The 22,960-nt window shown below is 43.1% G+C and overlaps 1 protein-coding gene across 1 annotated transcript; it reads left to right on the forward strand.

Moving 5' to 3' along the window:
• The first annotated feature begins 8,574 nt into the window (after positions 1-8,574).
• LOC124550791 (probable H/ACA ribonucleoprotein complex subunit 1) lies at positions 8,575-16,610 on the forward strand. Its single transcript, XM_047125515.1, has 2 exons — positions 8,575-8,755; positions 15,637-16,610. Exons 1-2 carry the CDS (start codon positions 8,575-8,577, stop codon positions 16,608-16,610), a joined length of 1,155 nt encoding a protein of 384 aa, XP_046981471.1.
• Positions 16,611-22,960: the final 6,350 nt, after the last annotated feature.

A 22,960-nucleotide genomic window follows, 5' to 3' on the forward strand; every position in this document is an offset into this window, starting at 1 on the left:
CTTGTGCATTGATTACATGTCCCAAATATGGTAAGTCACGAGCAAAAAACACACATTTGTCCTTCCGCAAGCGAAGACCATTTTGTCGCAAGACCTGAAATAATGTTCTGAGATTGGCTAAATGTTCTTCTTCCGTCTTTCCGGAGATCACAATGTCGTCCAGATAGTTTGTTGCATTAGGGACCGACGCACAAACAGTTTGCAGATTTTGCTGAAACAATGCAGGGGCGGATGCACACCCGAATGGTAGTCTTGTGAATCGGTACAAACCAAGATGCGTGTTAACCACCAAGACGCGCTGGAATTCGTCGTCCACTGGTATGTGCAAGTACGCATCTGCGAGGTCCAACTTCGAAAAATATTTACCCGGGCACAGTTTGTCAAAAAGATCTTCCAGGCGGGGTAAAGGAAAAGTTGCAATCAGTAGTTCTGGATTCACTGTCGCTTTGAAGTCCACACAAAGTCTCAATTTTCTGGAAGGTTTTGGCAAAATTACTAAGGGTGAGGCCCAGAGAGAAGCCTGCACACGTTCAATTACACCTTGTGATTCTAAATCGTGTAATGTTCTTGCGACCTCATCACGCACTGCGTGGGGAACATTGCGCGCTCTGAAAAATTTCAATTGCGCGTTTACTTTCAGTTCCAAATGTGCTGTATAATTCGTTGCGCAACCGAGGCCCGGTGCAAAAATGTCTGCAAACTCTTCACACAGACGAGAAAACTGGCTGAAGGCACAGTCTGGTTCACTGAGAGGACCTGATTTACTATAGACAAGTTAAACAACTGAAATAAATCTAAACCAAACAAGTCCACTGCAGAAGAAGAACGAAGTACGTAAAATGACACAAGTTTCGTTTGTCCCTTGTATGTTGCAAGAAGGCTGCACTGTCCTAACACAGGGATATTCTGACCTGAATATGTAGTTACCTTAACATGTGCGGCACGCAAGGGAGGTATGCCCAGTTGTTTGTACGTGTCTTTATTGAGCAATGAAACTGCAGCTCCGGTATCGAGCTGGAATGGTATCACGTGGCCAAGAATGTCCAAGTCTACAAAAAGTTTATTGTCCTGCTGACGACAAGAGCGACTGTCTCGTGCAATTTGAACAGACACTGGTACAGAATCACTTGCTAATTGACGTGATTTCCGGCGACGTCGACGCACACTTTTTGTGGGACGAACACAGTCACTGTTAGAGAGAGTAGCACTGGGCGGAGTGGAATGAACTACATGAATGTCCATGGGCGAAGGTTCACGAGCCTGAGTATTCTTGGTTCGATTCCGGCGCGAAGCAAAGGGCCTGGAATGGTTGTGAGTGTCCGATCTGAGATTTTTCTGGCAAACTCTCTGAACATGTCCTTTTTTATTACAGAAAAAGCAAATAGCGTGGCGTGACGGGCAATTCTCACGCGAATGTCTAGTAGCACATCGCGGGCATGATTTTAGCACTGCATTTGCTTGCTGCCGCGGGACACGTGGTTGATAGCTGGGCGGCAGCTGCGCGGACGAGCGCGAGGGCGTTTACTGTTCCGTGCAGCTCGCCCGGCGGGCCGGTTAATGTGACACACAGCTGGCGAAGTTTCAAATGATTCCTGAGCAAAGTCAAGTGTGTCCTGCCGATCCAATATGTATATCACTTGTTGAAGGGAGGTATTGACTAGTTTCAAAATCTGTTCCCTGATACGAACATCAGAAACGTTCTGTGCAATTGCATCACGAACCATAGTATCTGAATAAGGGAGTCCACATTCACACTCAAAAGCACAATCCCTAGTAAGGCCTTCCAAAGCTGCCACCCACTTCCGATTGGTTTGACCGGCCGTACGTTTGGTACGAGAGAACGTATACCGTTTTGCAACTACATTGACTGATTCCTTGAAATATGCAGCCAATGCCGACAAAATTTCTTCGTAGGACAGAGTTGCGACGTCGCGTCGGGGAAACAATTTCACTATCACACTGTACGTCTGGACGCCGACACATGACAATAATTGAGGCTGCCGCTCATTACCTTGAATTCTGTAGGCGGCGGGATGGAATCTAAATTGGCGTGACCACTCCGTCCAGCTTTCCACTGCTGCATCAAATTGACGAAAAGGTGGTGCAACTGCGAGTTGTGGCTGCGGTAGCGGTGGAGCGGCGCTGCCGCATCGTTTTGCATTTCACGTTGACCCTGGACAAGCTGTCCAAGGGCATCCAATAACACCTGCGTCTGCTGATTCTGCAAGCGATAAAATTCGGACAGTACATCTGGAGATTGTGGCGACGCCATGACACAAGTAAATTAAGGCAGTACGAACGCTAAAGCCTCTTTTGAGACTCGTCGCCAAATATGTTGTGACTAGGCAAGACAGCCTAGACACAATGAGAGGAAGCCGAAAGGCATGCGCTTAAACTCACGCAGGCTGGCGTGAGGTCTGAAACAGGATACGTAATGAATGCTATAAAAAAAAAGTACGTAGCTGCTGGAATACTTAACTTTAATCCACATTTGTATAACATCGCTCTTGATGATACGTGCTTCATAATATTAATTAGCAATTGAATACGGCGCCTTGCTAGGTCGTAGCAATTGTAGCTGAAGGCTAGGCTAACTATCGTCTCGGCAATTGAGAGCGTATTTGTCAGTGATCCCCTTCTGGCAAAGTCGTCTGTACAACTGGGGCGAGTGCTAGTACGTCTCTGTAGACCTGCCGTGTGGTGGCGCTCGGTCTGCGATCACTGACAGTGGCGACACGCGGGTCCGACGTATATTACCGGACCGCGACCGATTTAAAAGGCTACCACCTAGCAAGTGTGGTGTCTGGCGGTGACACCACAATCAGCATTATCCTTAATTTATGAGCATGAGTGTACATGCAACGTACACGTGTCTGACTAGCAGTCATTCCTCACCAGGTGACGCTGCTATCGCCTGGACGGGTTTATATCGGCATTAGCTCGGTGGTCATAATGTTCTGGCTGATAAGTCTATGATCAATACGGAGGCTGACAATTAAGAAAACAACGGTGCAATAATGCCAGTGATGTTACCGGTATGCGATACAGATACGTATGTGGTATTCCTCACTGCTTCATCTTCTCTATCCTACTGAATTTCCATTTTCCATGTAATATGTCACTCTACTTTTCTTTACTTATCCTATGAAATTTGTGTCTATTATTTGTATATTGAAACCATTGTTTTGAGCCACCTGTCACAAAATTTCCTATTCCATGTCTACCTCACGGTTTTCCGCATGAAAGCTAATCACCTTGTGTAGCATGGAGTGAAAGTTCATCTTTTTGTGTTTGTTCAGGTAACGTGACTTATTATGGATCTGATACCTTTCCGATTAATTTCATATTTATGTTGTTACCCAACATTCGTAATTTTCACGTCTTGGAAGATCATATTTTCTTAGTCCTTTTGTCCACTGTAAATTTAATTGAGTAACGTAAGCTAATGAGCACGACATGGATATCGGTGACATTGTTTTGGGTTCCATCCAGCAGCACGGTGGTGCTATAGGAGGCGATCAGAAAGCTTTCGCTTGAGGGCGTTGCTGCAGGGTATATGCAACGTAACAGCACTCCGTTGCAGGTATGTGAACACCGTCATGCAGGCAGGGGATTAGTGTGGCTCTAATGTATTTCCGACATATGTGCGGTAAACGAGGATACGAGAAGTACGGCGACGTTGTTACCGAATGCGTCCGAACAGGACCGCCGAGCTGTTATTCTTAATTGGCTACTGATAGACAAACACCAGTATACGTCTATCGAAGAAGGAAGGATGTATATGAGACGACATGCCTGTCGAAAACCAGTTTTGTGGATCACGTTCCGAGATCACAAATGTCGTAACGCAGAAGATACGAAGTGAGAGACACTCGAGTTCCCGTCCTGGAGTTCTGATCTCTCTCCACGCGACTGTCACGCCTTAGGTCCCTCAAAAAAGGCTTTGATGGGTCAACGATTCTTGTTGGACGAAGATGTGCAACAGCAAGTTAAGGACTTCTTCACGCAGCAGAACACTGTGTTTTACCAAACTGGTATCTTTAACCTGGTAGGTCGGTGTGATGGTTGCCTCAATGATAATGGCGATTTTGCCCAGTTGACATTTCGATTCTGGATTCTAAGGCATTCCAACGGAAACTTTTTCATCTCCCGTCCTAGTATACTATTTTATCGGATGTTTGCCTATGATATAAGCTCGGATTCCAAGGGGATTGACAATACATCCGCCAGTATACCCATGTTGTGTTCATTGATCTTGAGAAGGCATTTGACTGTGTCAGAGGGGACAGACTGATGGTACGCGAATTGGGATGGCAGTCATTAGAACACAGGCATTTTTCGTTGCGACAGGATCTTCTAATGAAATGTCAGTCACCAAATTTCTCCTCAAAGAGTAAAAATATTTTTTTTGGCGCCTAGGTAGGGAGAAATGGTCATCATCATAAAATAAGAGGTTCCGCGCGCTTTTCTAGAGTGGAACGGTAGAGAAATAGTTTGAAGGTGGTTTAAGAACCCAGTCTCAGACACTTAATTGTGAGTTGCAGAGTAATCATGTAGATGTAGATGTAGAGTTGTTTTAAAGTTTCGACTCATATTTATAGAATGACTTCCTATATGAAGTAACGTAAGCCTGAATATGCTTGTGTATGCGAGGTGGAATACGTATATTTTTAAAATGTGTAAGTTGTAGGAGGAAATACACAATAGCCTCACTGTGTCCCCGACATCTATAGATAGTTGGGATAAGCTGAGCAGTGGTGAGTATTTATCGGTATAACTTAGAACTGTCGTTTACTACATCCATGAAAGCGTCGAATAAACACGTGCAGCGGTATGTTCTATAAGATATACTATGAGTATTTTATGTTTACGTACGAATGTCACTTCGGCCGTGACGTTGTTTTAAATTGTCGACGAGTATGGATCATTGTTCTCGCGTGTGTCTACTGCGACAGCAGTTAGCTATCAAAATGGCAGCCGCAAATTTCTATGCATCCACACAGGGTGACGGCGTACGACGATAGGCGCAGCAGTAGAAAATGTCACAGGCCCGACATTATCTGATAGTGTGATGTAAATCACAGTGACTGCCAAGACAGAAAATGGATTTCAATAAATGTGTGGCTGTGGCTCTCTGTGTCGCAAAAGCTTACTGCTGTGAAACTATTTTCACAGAAACAGATGTAACTACGGTAGAAAAGCGAGTAAAACTAAATTATTTATGTATAAAGAACAACAGGAAACCACGAAAATATCCTTGAAAAGCATCTGAAATTCTTTCGTTGATATTCTGCTTCATCGTCTATATGCAAAGGTACATATAAAGAGTGAGTCAGGAGGAAAGATGCATGCTTTCTGGTGTGACATAAACCTTCGTATGGACATATGTCATATTCCGAGTGGTTTCCGAGGTAGAACATATTTAATATGTTTTGTACATTTTCCTTGAATAACCTGAAAATCGCAGTCTCCGGCGAAAACGTGTCACAGTTCAAAATTAAACTGCATTAAATTTCCTATTCATTTTTACCTGGGTCTATTAGTTTGCTCAACACGAATTAGGAAAAGAATTGCAATGGCAAAAGAAGGATTCAAGAGGAAACAGAAATTACTATGCGGACCACTAAACAATGATCTGAGGAAAAGACTTGCCAAATTTTACATCTGGAACGATTCACTGCATCGTGCGGAGACATGAACATTGAGGAAGCGCGATGAAAGAGGACTGGAGGCACTAGAGTTGTGGATATGGAGAAGAATGGAAAAAGCGAAATGGGAAGACCGAGTAAGGAATGAAAAAGTATTGAGAAGAGTTGGAGAAGAAAGAAACATGCTGAAAGTCATCACAATAAACGGAACTGGACTGTTTACTGAAGGAAGGAATAGAAGAAATGGTGGTGGGAAAAAGAGGAAGAGGAAAAAGAAGATATCAGATGCTGGACAATATTAAAGGAGACAAATAATCAGAAATGAAAAGACTGGCTATGGACAGACAAAAGTGGATGAGGCTTAATCCATGACAAGACCTGCCGTAAGGCAGAATCCCATACTACTACTATTAGTTTGCGCGAAGAGAGCGCAAGATTACCGAAAGTCTCGCGCTACATGCATGCACTGCAGCTGAGGTATCTTTTGTAGGACAATCTGAGGCTATTTCCCGACTTCATAAACCACAAGTGCCCTGTATCAAATTGTGCCCCTCAACTTCCCCTACACTACCATCGTTCGTTGTAAAGAATATCAGGGTTTGAATAATACAGAAATGTATAAATCCACTAGGGAGATAGGCCAGGATGGCGCTCGACTTTGGAACCGATATTCACGATTTATCAGTTAAATAACCAACAAATTACCAAACTGGCTTTAGACCTTTACTGTACACCGTTAAGATTGTATTATGTACTTTTTAAGTAAAAATCTTGCTCCCAAAGGAGACTACGTCGACGAAAGGCCTTCGTGGAGTGTGAAGGCAGTTTGTAGGAGCTCTGAACACCACAATTTTCAACCTAGAACAAAATTTCAAGAACAGCAATGAAACTGATGATGTTGTCTAAAGTTTACGCAGGGGTATTTTTTTTAAATAGTTTTTAACAAATTTGCGGCACTTGAAGTAAAAGGCAAGTTTTTCGACAAAAGAGCAGTTATAAAAACGTGCACCCACAATCGGAATTTAACTATATTGCAAAAATCCTACGTGCGACGGTAGAAAAAACGTCGACTCATAAGCTACAAAACTATATAGTGTAACTGCATGTATATTTCATGAGTAGTTGCTCCCGCCAATTTGAAAAATATTGTTTTGAAAGAACAAACTTTGAAGTTTCGGGTTGTGTTGTCTTAATACTTAAATTGAGCAAAACTTTAATCGACAATGCTAGCACTGAACAGATAGCCTTTCTTCCGCCGATTCCCGAAACACTCTCATTTTGACGAAATTATATCGATTAACTTTTTGCACGATTTGGATTATATTTAGGACCTTTTCTAGCCATGTAAATACATTTGTTCGTCATTTTCAAGCACATTTCGTATAAAAAAATAAGCGAAATGACAGACAAGGCAAACGCGGAACAAGCACGTCCTTTTAGACCGTTTAGCTTAAACGAATCATGTCGCGAAGACCAATCTTGTTGAGGATAGTACTTTAGTTGATACTTCTGTGATACTATCCGAAACCAGCAGGATCCCTACAGTACTATTGTATTACGTCAGTTACATTCGAGCGCTCGGATGTGCCAGACCGCCGTACAATAAATCGTGGATCATTTATGGCAAACTTTACATGAATATTGTAAGGAACTTTCTAAGCTAATAAAAAAATACGGCTAAAAAATTTCTACCAACCCCTTTAAATGTGTTCTGTCTTTGAAACCATTCGGAACAGAGCATATTTCCGTACGAAGTTCTTGATCAGAATCACTAATAATATCACCTATCTAATAATGACTCGCTGCGTAGATGTATACGCACGAAAGATACTGATTACTGTACAGTGGTCCCAAATGAGTAGGTGTAGTGTACTAATGTGCATTCATTGTACCATTCTGTTGTCGTTTTTGTTGTTGTTTTTGCGGTCTTCAGTTCGAAGACTGTTTTGATGCAGCTCTCCGTGCTACGCTATTCTGTGAAAGCCTCTTCATCTCGGAATAACTACTGCACCTTACATCGTTCTGAATCTGCTTACTATATCCATTTCTTGGTCTCCCTCTACGATTGTACCACCCACACTCCGGTACTAAATTGGCGATCCCTTGATGTCTCAGAATGTGTCTTATTAACTGATCCCTTCTTCTGGTCGTGCTGTGATATAAATTTCTTTTCTTCCCAATTCTGTTCACTACGTCCTCAATAGTTCCATAATCTACCGTTTAATTTTCAGCACTCTTTTGTAGTACTATATTTCAGAAGCTCCTATTCATTTTTTTGTCGCAATTGTTAGTCTTCCATATTTTACGTCCTTAGATGGCTATACTCCGTACAAATACGTCCAGAGAGACTTCCTAACACTGAAAACTACATTCTCCTTCAGAAACACTTTTCTCGCTGTTGCCAGCCTACGTTTTATATCCTCTCTCCTTCGGCAGTCATCAGTTATTTCGCTGCAGAAATAGCAAAACTCGCCTTCTGCTTTTAGTGTCTCTTTTGCTAATCTAATTCCTTACCATGACCTGATTTAATTCGACTGTATTCCATCATATTTGTTTTGCTTTTGTTGATGGCTACCTTATATCCTTTAGAGACGCTGCCCATTACGTTCAACTGCTCTTCCAAGTCCCTTTGCTGTCTCTGACAGAATTATGATGTCCTCGGCAAACACGAAAGCTTTTATTTCTTGTCGCTGAACTTTAAGTCCTACCCCAATTTTTTCTTTGGTTTCTTTTACTGCTTGGCCAAAGTACAGTTTCAATAAAATCGGCGATGGGCTACAACCCTGTCTCACTCCCTTCTCAACCACTGCTTCCCCCTTCACGCCACTCGACTCTTATAACTGCCGCCTAGTTTCCTGTACATGTTGTAAATCGCCTTTCGCTCGCTGTACTTTACCCCTGATTGCCATTCTCTAGCCGAGTCTAAATGTATAGTGAAACGACAAAAGACAAAGCAGCGAGCGAGCCGGTGGCACGTGCGCTCGGAGAAAGTCTGCAGGCGGCCGGTAGCTTCCCGCTGTACGAGTTCTCGCGACATTCCTCGCAAAAGGCGCGCCCACCGCTCTACGCCGTCTGCAGTCCGACACAGGAATCGGCGGCCACCGGAAGCGCGTGCACGCACTGGCTTGGAAGTCACTTAGGCGGTTTCGCAATCCGCTGGCCATTTGGGGACCGGCGGTGTCTCCCGCATCGCCGAGTCCACCGCCGGAGAAAGTCGCGCGGGGAAAGATGATTTAATTTCTTCCGAGGCGCGTCCGTCTCTTTCTCCCTGTCGCCCTTACCGCCCTGCCTTAAGCGCCGAAGAAGTTTACAGGGGATCCGACCACCTGTGACACTCGCCCGCCAACTGGTTGCTCGCTCGAGAGAGATCCGGGGAAGTTAGCCTTACGATATGCTGTGGACCGGCTTCGATCTCGAAAACTTGCCCCCGTTGCTGTGCGCGGGAAACTGGGAGACCACCGAGCAGGTGGAGGGAGCGTATATATAGTGGACGAGGGGGCTGGTCAAGGCATCAGTTGACGTCCTCTGGCAACTGGCAACGACTCAAGCAACATGAGGACCGCTGCTCTGGTGAGTGCCTGGGTGTCCCACAGGGGTTCGTTTCGGAACCAATAGTCTTCAAATACGCTAATGGAAGTTTATTAAGAGTGCTATTGCACTTAAATCAGCTGATAATGAGAATTTCTAATATTGCTAGTAGTTTCAGTTGTCAAAAATCATCGTCAGACACCTGCAATACATAAACCATCAAAAAGTTATAAAAATCAAGAAAGACAGTTGCTGTAGAATCATACTTGTTTTTTAACCACAGTGTCAGTACGGATACGTACACAATGTTCTCTCCCGTTCTACATATCGTGAAAATCGCAGACTGAACATGAGGAAGTAATACATAAGCTTTTAATATTATTCAAATTATCCAAAGCGTCAGTAATAAAACAGCACTGCACATCCTAACCGTTGTTAGTAAAGTATTGGAAATATTTCGTAGTAGCTGAGGCTATTTTTGATAATATCTGCAAACACTGTGGCACCATCTTCTGTAAATAACACTGTATACGTTATGAATGCTGGGCTCCATGTGGTTCCCAAGTTGTGCAGCGACCGTAAACCATAGAATTACCAAGTAAGCAGCAACCAGTCGCAAAAACATGTTTCCATTATTTACTTTTGCAAATCGATTTCAACAGATGGCTGTTAACCAGTTGAAATCGATTTGCAAAAGTAAATAAAGAAAATATGTTTTTGTGACTGGTTGCTGCTTACTTGGTAATTCTACTGTATACGTTGCTTTCTCTTAATCAAAAAAGTGAATTTTCAATTTTTAGAAGTCATCGGTGACTGACTGATGTAAATACTTCTCACTAACTTTAACTTCATTGGATTAAAAGAACTTTTTCTGAGTTAATCCTTGCTCGAAGCGCAATATCCATTCAACCAGCCTTCGATACGTAGTCTTCTGCTTTAGCACATCGAAGACACATATGATAAAACATACACTCACATACACACACACACACACACACACACACACACACACACACACACACACACACAAGTCCGTATGCATACACGCCCCTGCACACATCCATACACACAGGAATCACACATAATTATTAGAACAAATGTATAAACATTTTTACGTTAGATCATTATTTATCTAACCATTACAAAGATAAATATCTATTTATATGAGGTTAACTAAAGGTATAGCCTAACTTTCAGAAAACGTTAATCACAAACACAAACAGAAAACATATCACGTGACGATGCGTCTGGGAACTCTTTATTTTCATGTTACGAATCATTATCTTAGAACTGTTCATAGTACACTGATCAGGGGAAACATTTCCGAATAAAACTTATCAACAGAGAAATATAAACTCTACCTAACACAAATCGCACTCTTTGTTACGTCTGGCAATGTTTGTGACTATTTGTTAGGGAATAGTGTTCTTCCATCCACACTAAACTTACGTACTTACAAAGCTCTTTTAAAGAGCACTATCCGATGTGCTAAGACATATGCTTTCATCACTACGTCGAAACATGAACCCTGTGCTCCTCCACGCTTCAGCGTTAATGCTCGCTGATTTCTAAACACCAGATTGCTTGAGAAACGGACGGCAAGAGCTGGACAAAATTCCTGGATGCCACAACGTCTGCACCCAACTGTACTAGATTTTTATTTCAGAGGGGGTTTGACATCTGCGACGTATGGAATCCCGCTGTAAGATGCGGAGGGGCATGGGGCGCATATTTTGTAAAACTGTGAGCTGCGCGCAGTCGTACAGGGATACAACAGCGCATCCTATGCTTAAAATGACCTCTTGGTGATGTATGTAGCTGTGCTAACGGAGCGCTGTTTGAACAATTCGTGTAACAAAGGATTTCAAGCGAAACAGTGATACGTTCCGTCCCTGAGCGTTTTTAACCATTACAGCACTACAAAGAGCTATGTATAAAATCAGACCTAATATAGAAGTAAAGCGTTTCCGGATCTATATCCACGTAAAATAGTTTTTGTCGGCCCATGTATGGATACATTATTTTATAGAAACCACAGGAGCATTAGACATACCGAATTCCTCTTATGTGTATCAAAGTGTTCAGATACCACCTATGTGTTGTTTTGTGCTAGGCAGTCTCATGTGCAAAATGTGAACTCATCCATGTAGATGAAACAAAGTTACGTATGTTTCTGATGCTAGTCTCCAGGTAATACAAAAGAAATCAATACCACAGTTTTAAATACCGTTTTTTCATTAAGGTAGGTAGGCCACAGCTGACCAAAAAGATATTCTATAATATTGGTTTCGATGTCACAGTTACCCATGAAGTATCATAAAATATCAATGCAGCATATTACGTAGTTAATTATATATATTTCAAACTGGACTAGTGCAATTTTTATGAAATTCCTATATCAACAAACAGTGCGTCCCAGAAAGAATAGTCAATATTGAGGGATATGACTGAACGAAGCGAAAGAGTCTAGAAAACATGAGCTCTGAAATGCACGCCTTAAGAGCCATTAGCACTTCTTCGTATTCGATACTGTGAAACAGATCTCCTCTACTGAAAGCTTTAGATTTTATTTTGGAAAGAAAAAATTGGCTGATAAACATTGACTCTAAAATGTATACGTCAAGTTCAATGAGCACTTGTTTTGGTGGAAGATACGTTTTGCACAGTATCGAAGATGAGCAAGTGGTCACAGTTCTTAAGGTATGCACTTTTAGAGCCCATGGTTACTAGACATCTTGTTCATGTTTGGCGTCATACTGTTCCTCTCAGAATGTGGAAGGCAGAAAAGAGTATCCCATAGTAGAGATTTGTTTCACAGTATCAAAGATGAAAATGTGCTCTTAGCTCATGAGGTATGCGTTTTAGAGGCCACATTTACGTGAGATTCTTGCTTCGAATGAACGTTCTTGCCATATCCCTGAATATTGACCATTCCTTCTGGAAGATCCTGTACATATTCGAAAAGTGACTGTACAATGTATGCTGGGGATCACATCGAATCAGTATTATCGAATTTCTGTACTACTGCATTCTATTGATGGCGTGCTTTCGCGATTGCGTTCGCGTCCTGAACATCATTCTCTTCGTTTATGTATTCTTGTTGCTGTGGTCTTTACTCCGAAGACTGGTTTGATGCAGCTCTCCATACTACTCTACCCTGTGTAAATCTCTTCATCTCTAAGTAACTACTGCAACTTACACCCATCTGAATCTGCTTATTGTATTCGTCTCTTGATCTCCCTCTGCAATTTCTACCATCCACATTTCCCTCCAGTGCTAAATTAGTGATTCCTTTATATCTCAGAATGTGTCCTATCGCCGATCCCTTCTGATAGTTAAGTTGTGACACAAATTTCTTTTCTCCCCAGTTCTGTTCAGTACCTCCTCATTAGTAGCGCGATGTACCCATCTAGTTTTCAAGATTCCTTTGTAGCACCACATTTCAAAATCTTCTATTTCCTGCTTGTCTAAACTGTTAATCGTCCACGTTTCAGTTCTATACAAGGCTACATTCCACATAAATACTTTAAAAGGCTTCCTAGCACTTAAAGATGTATTATGTGTTAATAATTTCTCTTTTTCATAAACGCCTTTCTTTCCATTGCCAGCCTACGTTTTATATCCTCTCCATTTCGGCCATCTTCAGTTATTTTTATACCCAAATAAGAAAAATTATTTAATACTTTATCTCGACCCCTAATCAAATTTCCTCGGCATCACCTGATTTAATTCGACTACATTCCACTGCCAATGTTTTGCTTTTGTTGATGTTCACCTTATAACCTCCATTTAAGACACTGTCCATTCCTTTCAACTGCTGTTTCACTCCCTTTCCTGTCTCTGACAGAATTGAAATGTCATCAGAAAACGTCTATATAGGGATGTCGTGTTACGTTTCGTTTGATTAAAACTTTTATCATTTTCGATTTTACGGAACATTCGCCGTCCATTAAAACTTACGGCATTCTGTTAGCCAAGTATTATACTTCTCTAACAAATTACATATTGGCGAAGATACTACGTGTGCTCGTATCTAGGTTAGTTGTGGATGATGTTGTACAGTGTCGAGAGTCGTTTGGAAACATACGAAGATGGAATCTGCCATTTGACTTTGTAATCTTACCCTCCCGCACATCACTATTAAAATTCTCATTCGAATCCTGCCTCGCGCATGGATGTGTGTGATGTCCTTAGGTTGGTTAGGTTTAAGTAGTTCTACGTTCTAGGCGACTGATGACCTCAGATGTTAAGTTCCATAGTGCTCAGAGCCATCTGAACCATATCTTTCAACATCACACCGTGTTTACATTTTCCACATCTAAAAAAAGAACTTATAATTACATTGTTGGTGACAAACTTAGAAAGCGTCTTCTTCCATCAGAGGCATGCCCACCACTACTCACATTCTGCGGTACTCACATTATTGCAAAGAGTTTAGAAAGCAAAAGAGTGTACAAGCTTTCTTTACCAAAGGAGAATCTTTACCAAATTATATTATTATTTTATAAATAAACCCAGAAACAAATTTAATAATTACAATTGGATTGTACAATTAATGACGTGAATTTTAAGAATGTCAAAAATTTCGTTGTTTTTGTTGTTGTTGTTGTTGTGGTCTTCAGTACTGAGACTGGTTTGATGCAGCTCTCAATGCTACTCTCCCAGTACCTACTGCAGCCTACATCCTTCTGAATCTGCTTAGTGTATTCATCTCTTGCTCTCCCTCTACGATTTTTACCTTCCACGCTGCCCTTCAATACTAAATTGGTGATCCCTTGATGCCTCAGAACATGTCCTACCAACCGGTCCCTTCTTCTTGTCACGTTGTGCCACAAACTCCTCCGCAATTCTATTCAATACCTCCTCATTAGTTATGTGATCTACCCATCTAATCTTCAGCATTCTTCTGTAGCACCACATTTCGAAAGCTATTCTTCTCTTCTTGTCCAAACTATTTATCGTCCATGTTTCACTTCCACACATGGCTACACTCCATACAAATACTTTCAGAAACGACTTCCTGACACTTAAATCAATACTCGATGCTAACAAATTTCTCTTCTTCAAAAACGCTTTCCTTGCCATTGCCAGTTTACATTTTATATCCTCTCGTTATTTCAAATATTTTGATAAGAAGAGCAATTTTAACCATACATACAGATTGTAACAAATTAATTTCTTTGTATGCATTTTAGCCTGAAAGGTAACACATCCTATACAAAAACGTATGTAATTCTTTCAACGAAACATCCGAGATAATTTTGACCTATGCAAGAATCGATCGTATGCAAGGTATCCGTTATCTCTACAAAAAGAGTGTAATGTTAGAGGAGGCTGATTCTTTATAACTTGCATTTCTTGCTTGCAAGATGACCTGTATTAGTGAAGTTTGCTATGTTTTCACATTTAGGATTCTTCCTGAATTGTTAAAGATTCATTGAGAAAAAGTTCTATTCCTCCTCGTTCATCATAAAATGGGTGTGAGAAACGTTGCTCTGTAATTTTGTTCTTCTGATTACATCTACATCTACATTTATACTCCGCAAGCCACCCAACGGTGTGTGGCGGAGGGCACTTTACGTGCGACTATCATTACCTCCCTTTCCTGTTCCACTCGCGTATGGTTCGCGGGAAGAACGACTGCCGGAAATCCTCCGTAAACGCTCTAATCTCTCTAATTTTACATTCGTAATCTCCTCTGGAGGTATAAGTAGGGGGAAGCAATATATTCATCCAGATACGCACCCTCTCGAAACCTGAACAGCAAGCTACACCGCCATGCAGAGCGGCTCTCTTGCAGTGTTTGCCACTTGAGTTTGCTAAACATCTCTGTAACGCTATCACGCTTACCAAATAACCCTGTGACGAAACGCGCCGCTCTTCTTTGAATCTTCTCTATCTCCTCTATCAACCCGATCTCGTACAGATCCCACATTGATGAGCAATACTCAAGTATAGGTCGAACGAGTGTTTTGTAAGCCACCTCCTTTGTAGATGGACTACATTTCCTACGGACGCTCCCAATGAATCTCAACCTGGCACCCGCCTTACCAAGAATTAATTTTATGTGATCATTCCACTTCAAATCGTTCCGTACCCTTAATCCCAGATATTTTGCAGAAGTAACTGCTACCAGTGTTTGTTCCGCTATCATATAATCATACAATAAAGAATCCTTCTTTCTATGTATTCGCAATACATTACATTTGTCTATTTTAAGGGTCAGTGGTCACTCCCTGCACCAAGTGCCTATCCTCTGTAGATCTTCCTGCATTTCGGTACAATTATCTAATGCTGCAACTTCTCTGTATACTACAGCATCATCCGCGAAAAGCCGCATGGAACTTCAGACACTACCTACAAGGTCATTTATATGTATTGTGAATAGCAATGGTCCCATAACACTCCATATCAGAGTAAAGATGAGCTTCTGTGAAACGCGTGTTATCTTTAACGACAGCAGGATTTGTTCGTGAGGAGTTACCGAAAAGCAGTTACTGTACACCTCTGCCTCAACAGGTATACCTCGCCGCCGTGCTGGTCGCGTCAGCACTAGCGGAAGAGGCACGCAGCAGTTACACGGCCAAGAAGCACGACAAACGTGGCATCCTCACCGGGGCGCACTCCATCGGCGACTTCATCGGTGGAGGAGCCCTTCTGGGCGGGGGCATCGGAGGTGGCTACATCGGCAGCGGTTTGGGCTACGCCGGGGGCTACGGTTACGGTGGTGGTCTGAGTGCCGGCGCCATCGGCCTCGGATCCGGACTCGGCGCCGGGTCCCTGGGAGGCGGCGGCATCGGACTTGGCGGAGGCGCCGTCGGCATCGGCGGGCCCATCGTGACAGTGCAGCCCACAGAGACCGTGGTGCAGACTGTCAGGGTACCGGTCCCCCAACCCGTCGCCGTCCCAGTCGACCGCCCCGTCCCCGTCCCCCAGGCAGTCCCAGTTCCGGTCAACCGTCCAGTCCCCGTACCCCACCCGGTGCCCGTCAGGGTCCCCCACCCAGTGCCCGTGTCCGTCCCCAGCCCCTACCCCGTGGAAGTGCCCAGGCCCGTGCCGGTCGCTGTCAACAGGCCGGTCCCCGTTCCGGTACCCCAGCCGTACCCCGTCCGCGTCCCCCAGCCGGTCCCGGTCGGAGTACCCCAGCCCGTACCGGTCCGCGTGCCCGTGGCCCAGCCCATTGCAGTCCCGGTGCCGGTCAGCTCCGGCTTCTCCGGTGGTGCCATCCTAGCCGGCGGCGGTCTCGGGTCCGGACTCGGAGGAGGCTACGGTCTCGGCGGCGCGGCGCTGTCGTCCGGGTACCTCGGCTCTGGACTCCTGGCTGGTGGATACGGCTCCAGTGGGATACTGTCGTCCGGTCTGTACGGTGGTGCCTACTCTGGCAGCCTACTGTCTGGGCACGGCTACGCTGGAAGCTACAAGAGCTACCATTAAAGCTCTCATCCAGCACTGAGGTGTCGGAAGACTGCCTTCGGTGGGGATACTCAACATCTGTCCCCAAATTAGTGAGGACGTGTGGACCAAACCATGAATTGGAGGTGGCTCCTAAATGGTGTCGAATGGGCTTTATAGTACCTGAAAAGCAGCTTTCTCATACCAAACAGCAGACCTCCACTCCACATTACGCCCTGTTTGTTCGTCTTCATTCACTTACATTTTCTTCATTTCATTAATGTGAGACTGCCATTCGATTTTCATAAATTTCGCCACTGATATGTAATCACTTTTGTACTTAATTAGAATGTATGTCATTGCTATGACTTTGCAATAAAGATACTGTTTTAAGTAGAAATTATTTATTTTTGAATAAAATCAATGCCCTCATCCGCAAACAAAAAAATGTTCAAATGTGTGTGAAATCTTATGGGACTTCACTCCTAAGCTCATCAGTCCCTAAGCTTACACACTACTTAACCTAAATTATCCTAAGGAGAAACACACACACACCCATGCCCGAGGGAGGACTCGAACCTCCGCCTGGACCAGCCGCATTCACAAACAGGAAGCCTTTGGTAAGTTACTGATGTCATTAGAAAAGATAGTTCTTTTGCGGATTTCTTCAAATGGACAGATCAGCAAATCAAGTTACATTTCTTTTTGCGTTCGTACATGAAAGTTTTAATAGTTCAGAATGATTCTACAAGTACTTAATGTCCCGTCAGTATGTTATTTAAGTCAAAGTAGAATCTGAGTTGAAGAAGGATGGCATAAGAAATCAACTTTCAGTTTGGTGTTTCTAAACGAAAAGCTTGCCTCTGTGTACACTACTGGCCATTAAAATTGCTACACCACGAAGTTGACGTGCTACACACGCGAAATTCAACCGACAGGAAGAAGATGCTGTGATATGCAAATGATTAGTATTTCAGAGCATTCACACAAGGTTGGCGCCGGTGGCGACACCTACAACGTGCAGACACGAGGAAAGTTTCCAACCGATTTCTCATACACAAACAGCAGTTGACCGGCGTTGCCTGGTGAAACGTTGTGATGCCTCATGTAAGGAGGAGAAATGCGTACCACCACGTTTCCGACTTTGATAAATGTCGGATTGTAGGCTATTGCGATTGCCGTTTATCGAATCGCTACATTGCTGCTCGGGTTGGTCGAGATCCAATGACTGTTAGCAGAATATGGAATCGGTGGATTCAAGAGGGTAATACGGAACGCCGTGCTGGATCCCAATGGCCTCGTATCACTAGCAGTCGAGATGACAGGCATCTTATCTCCGTGGCTGTAACGGATCGCCGGTCCCCGGAATGAATCTGCCCAGCGGATTACTGTCGGAGTCCGGTGTCCCGCTAGCCTGCGGATGGTTTTTAAGCCGGTTTTCCATCTGCCTCGGCGAATGATGACTGGTTCCCCTGTTTCGGCCTCAGTTACACTATGTCAGTGACTGCTGCGCAGACACTATCTCCACGTACGTGTACACCATAATTAGTCTACCATGCAAACATTTGGAGTTACACTCGTCTCGTATGAGACGTTCCAGGCTGGGGTCCACTGGGGGCCGAACCGCACAATAACCCTGGATTCGGTGTGAGGCGGCGGTGGGGTGGGTGGACTGCTGTGGCCTGTTATCGTGTTGTGAAACACTGAGGACTACTCCGTCGTTTCTAGGTCCCCGGTTCAATACACACTACGCACAATATACAATGCGTTGTAGAGAGCTTTGGATTACTTTCTCCTTATATAACATACCAGTGTTATAACCAATAAGCTACTTCACCAAATCTACGTTTGAAAAGTGAAAGAAAGACAGAATCAAAAGAAGCATTGGAAATTGACTAAATTCTTACAGATGCTTAGCACGTTCCTCACGATATTATAGTTTGCTGTGAGGTTTCTTCCAGCCTATTTTCCGGCCTAGGAAGATGTGTAGATACTTTGGACCCTAATTCAATCTAATGAATAACAGTTTTTTCATCGTCTGGATCAAAAAAGACCTTTCTATTTTCCGTTGTCGTCGAGAGAATAAAAATATAGTCTAGTGTTGTGGCTCGAGAAGCATTTGAACTGAATAGAGGTGCGCCACGTGGTTTGACAATGTTCGAGCCTGTATGGTGATTCCACTTTAAACTGTAGCATGAGCTCAGTAATACCAGTTGTGACTCACTGGTATTGCAGTCAGAGAATTAGGTTTCATTGTTTCATGAATTGCGGAGTTTTACATTTCTGAACACGTAATGCAAGGCGCCTACCTTTGCACTGCTTGGATAACATTTAAAATACACAGGCATTGTTAGGAAATTAGTGTCAGAATGTTAGTTTGTTTGCTCCTAATAAAGGTAGTTAAAGACCACTTTTGTGCAGTCCATTGTCAGTGGTACCATCCTTACAGACGTGGATCACTTCGGCAACAGTAAACCTGTACATCTAGTAGAAAAATCTCTGTTCCTGCGTTGGTAGCAAAGCCGTCACACGGGGTGGTGGTGGATGAATAGCTGCACACCTTATTGCGAAAGGTTTGTAGTACTTCGATGTAGACTGGGGCACCCAAAGGAAGGGTGATATGCGTCCTCTCCTTTTCCACAAGAGCAGAGGGGAGTTACTACGGTGTGCAGCCTGCGGACGCGTCTACAGAAAGATTAATGGTTAAATTTCAGTCTGGTTTTTAAAGAGGCGGGTGACCAGCCATTGGATTTGTCTGATATTTCGTCGAAGAGGGAACTGGCGGGTGAATTGCTTCTTACGTCCTGCCCTTGTGTCTTGTTGTTTTCTCCCATTCCGTTTTCTGCCATGTATCCGTATAGGACACAGCCATAGTACGTATTTGCGATTGCAGTCCAGGTGCTGTCACAACAGTTTCTTTGGCTAAGCGGTCGACAGCTTCCTTGTCACTGATCTCACACTGTGATTTCACCCAAGCGAAATTAACGGAGTGGCATTCACACAGCGAGCTTCGATAATTCTGTATACAATGAGGTTTTCAGTCAAGAAGGTGCTAAAATTTTGAAGTACTGTTAGAGTGGATAATCAGTCACTGAGTAGCAAATACTGGGATTTTATAATGGCGAGCAGAAACGAAGTGCTCGTATCGCCACAAGTTCCGCGGTCATCGCATTTGCCTCTGATGCCAAGTTTGAATAGACCGATTACAGCAAACGTGGTATGCAGTATGCGCTTCCGAAGGAATCACTGGTTTTGGAGCTGTTCAGTGTAAATATACCGGGTGATCAAAAAGTCACTATAAATTTGAAAACCGAATAAATCACGGAATAATGTAGATAGAGAGGTACAAATTGACACACATGCGTGGAATGACATGTCCGACAGATGGCGCTTCATCTGGTCAGAATAGCAATAATTAGCATAACAAAGTAAGACAAAGCAAAGATGATGCTCTTTACAGGAAATGCTCAATATGTCCACCATCATTCCTCAACAATAGCTGTAGTCGAGGAATAATGTTATGAACAGCACTGTAAAGCATGTCCGGAGTTATGGTGAGGCATTGGCGTCGGATGTTGTCTTTCAGCATCCCCAGAGATGTCTGTCGATCACGATACACTTGCGCCTTCAGGTAACCCGAAAGCCAGTAATCGCACGGACTGAGGTCTGGGGATCTGGGAGGCCAATCATGATGAAAGTGGCAGCTGAGCACACGATCATCACCAAACGACGCGTGCAAGAGACCTTTCACGCGGCTAGCAATATGGGGTGTTTTTTTTTTTGTTCCAATTAAACCCCATGTCATTCCAAGCATGTGTGTCAATTTTTACCTCTCTATCTACATTATTCCGTGGTTTGTTAAGTTTTCAAATTTATACTGACTTTTTGATCACCCGGTATATTCCCTCTGGATACTGTCCTAAAACCTGTGCCAAACTTTTAATGATGAGGGCCATGGTTGAGGCGAAGTCAGTTATTACGTTCACCATAGACAGTCTCAGTGCGAATGAAACTGTAAAACTGTTTTGTAATTTTTTTTCTTTTTTAGACATCAGTCATCTGACTGGTTTGATGAGACCCGCCATGAATTCCTCTGCTGTGCCCAACTCTTCATCTCAGAGCAGCACTTGCAACCTACGTCCTCAGTTATTTTCTGGATGTATTCCAGTTTCTGTCTTCCTCTACAGTTTTTACCCTCTACAGCTCTCTCTGGTACCACGGAAGTCATTCGGTGACGTCTTCATAGATTTCCTATCACGCTTCCCTTCTGCTTGTCAGTTTTCCCACATATTCCTACCTCTTCAGTCCACCTACTTCTCAACATTCGTCCGTAACACCACATCTCAAATGCTTCGATTCTTTTCTGGTCTGGTTTCTCCACAGTCCACGTTTCTTTACAATACAATGCTGTGCTCCAAACGTACATTAGCCGGCCGGGGTGGCCGAGCGGTTCTAGGCGCTACAGTCTTGAACCGCGCGACCGCTACGGTCGCAGGTTCGAATCCTGCCCCGGGCATGGATGTGTGTGATGTCCTTAGGTTAGTTAGGTTTAAGTAGTTCTAAGTTCTAGGGGACTGATGACCTTAGAAGTTAAGTCCCATAGTGCTCAGAGCCATTTGAACCATTTGAACCAAACGCACATTCTCAGAAATTTCTTCCTCAAATTAAGGCCTATGTTTGATACTAGTAGGCTTCTCTTGGCCAGGAATGCCCTTTTCCTCAACTTTATCTACTTCGTGATCATCAGTCCTGATGATAAGTTTCTCGCTGTTCTCATTTCTGCTACTTCTCATTACTTTCGTCTTCCTTCGATTTACTCTCAGTCAATATTCCGTACTCATTAGACTGTTATTACATTCAGCAGATCAATTAATGCTTCTTCACTTTCACTCAAGATAGCAATTTCATCAAAGAATCTTATCATTGATATACTTTCACCCTGACTTTCAGTTATACTCCTGAACTTTTCTTTTATTTCTATCACTGCTTCTTCGGTGTAGAGATTGAACATTAGGGGCGAAAGGCTACATCGCTGTATTACACCCTTTTTAATCCCAGCACTTTGTTCTTGTTCGTCCACTCCTATCATTCCCTGCTGACGCATGTATGTATTTTATATTATCCGTCTCTCCCTATAGCTTACTCCTGTTTTCCTCAGAATTTCAAAAATCTTGCACCATTTTATATTGTCTATGTGCTCTAAAGATTTTCCTTGAAATAGGCTTGGACTAGGGGAAGAAGAGTTCTCGTGATCCAGAAGTGTACAGTTAAGCACTGTACGGCTGGCATAAGGAGATTTATTTGAGATTTTTAGATTCATATTAATTCCGTTTAAGAATAAATTTGATGTAGAGATACCGCCGGGGTAGATGAATTCCAAAATTGTACGCAAGGATATGTTGTTTAAGTATCAAGGGAAACTGTTCTTACAATTTTGTCCAAGAGGGAGACATAAAGAGGAGTACTTTTTTAAATTAACTCCCAGAATTTTTTATTTGTTAACCTACCTCCCCTTCTCAATACCTGTTCAGAAACACAGTATATGTTCATGAAAACACAGCATCCGACTTAATAACAAACAGACATGGATATCTTTGATACACTATCGTAATACTGTAAACCGTTGTGGGCATCCAAATGTGCTGCTCAACGTGATGTCCACAGACACTGATGCGTTGGTCCATGCGTTGGGGAAAGAATTCATGACTGCTTGAATTGTTGCTTACTGAGGTGAATTACAAGACTGCGCGCTACGTCCCTACATGTTCTCTACAGTTGTTGGAGTAAGTCGATAGACGACGTCTTTTGGGTCGCTAAAGAGAAAAAGTCCAAAGGTGCTACACCAGGAGGCCGAGCAAGCCAATCCACTATTCCTCCACAACCGATAAATAACAGGATACGGTCGGTTGAGACCACATTGTGTACGCAAGGCACTATCCCTTCACATCAGCCGTCTTGGTACTACATAAGTATCTGGTGTGAGAAGGTTGGCATATGGCCTCTCGTTTAGGTTTAACTACGGGCCAATAATTGTAGTATCAAGCAGTCTACACCAGGCATTAACTGTCCATTATTGCAGATTTTCCACGCGTCTAAAGAAGCGTGTATTTTCGCTGCATAAATAATGCATGTTATATATATATATATATATATATATATATATATATATATATATATATATGTTTGAGAAGGCGCAAATATGTGTAAAGATAACGTCGGAGAATAACTTTTTAATCAATGACTGCCTGTACTGTACACAACATATCGTTGGAACACACGGCAGCACTTTGCTATAGGGACCTGTATTATATATAAGAAAACATTACTGAAATTACTCTTCTGATAACTCACATTCTTCATAGATTTCCAGCATTACTACCTTCTCCTCGTTT

Source organism: Schistocerca americana, chromosome 9, assembly GCF_021461395.2.
Source record: "Schistocerca americana isolate TAMUIC-IGC-003095 chromosome 9, iqSchAmer2.1, whole genome shotgun sequence".
In the NCBI taxonomy this organism is placed as follows: Eukaryota; Metazoa; Arthropoda; class Insecta; order Orthoptera; family Acrididae; genus Schistocerca; species Schistocerca americana.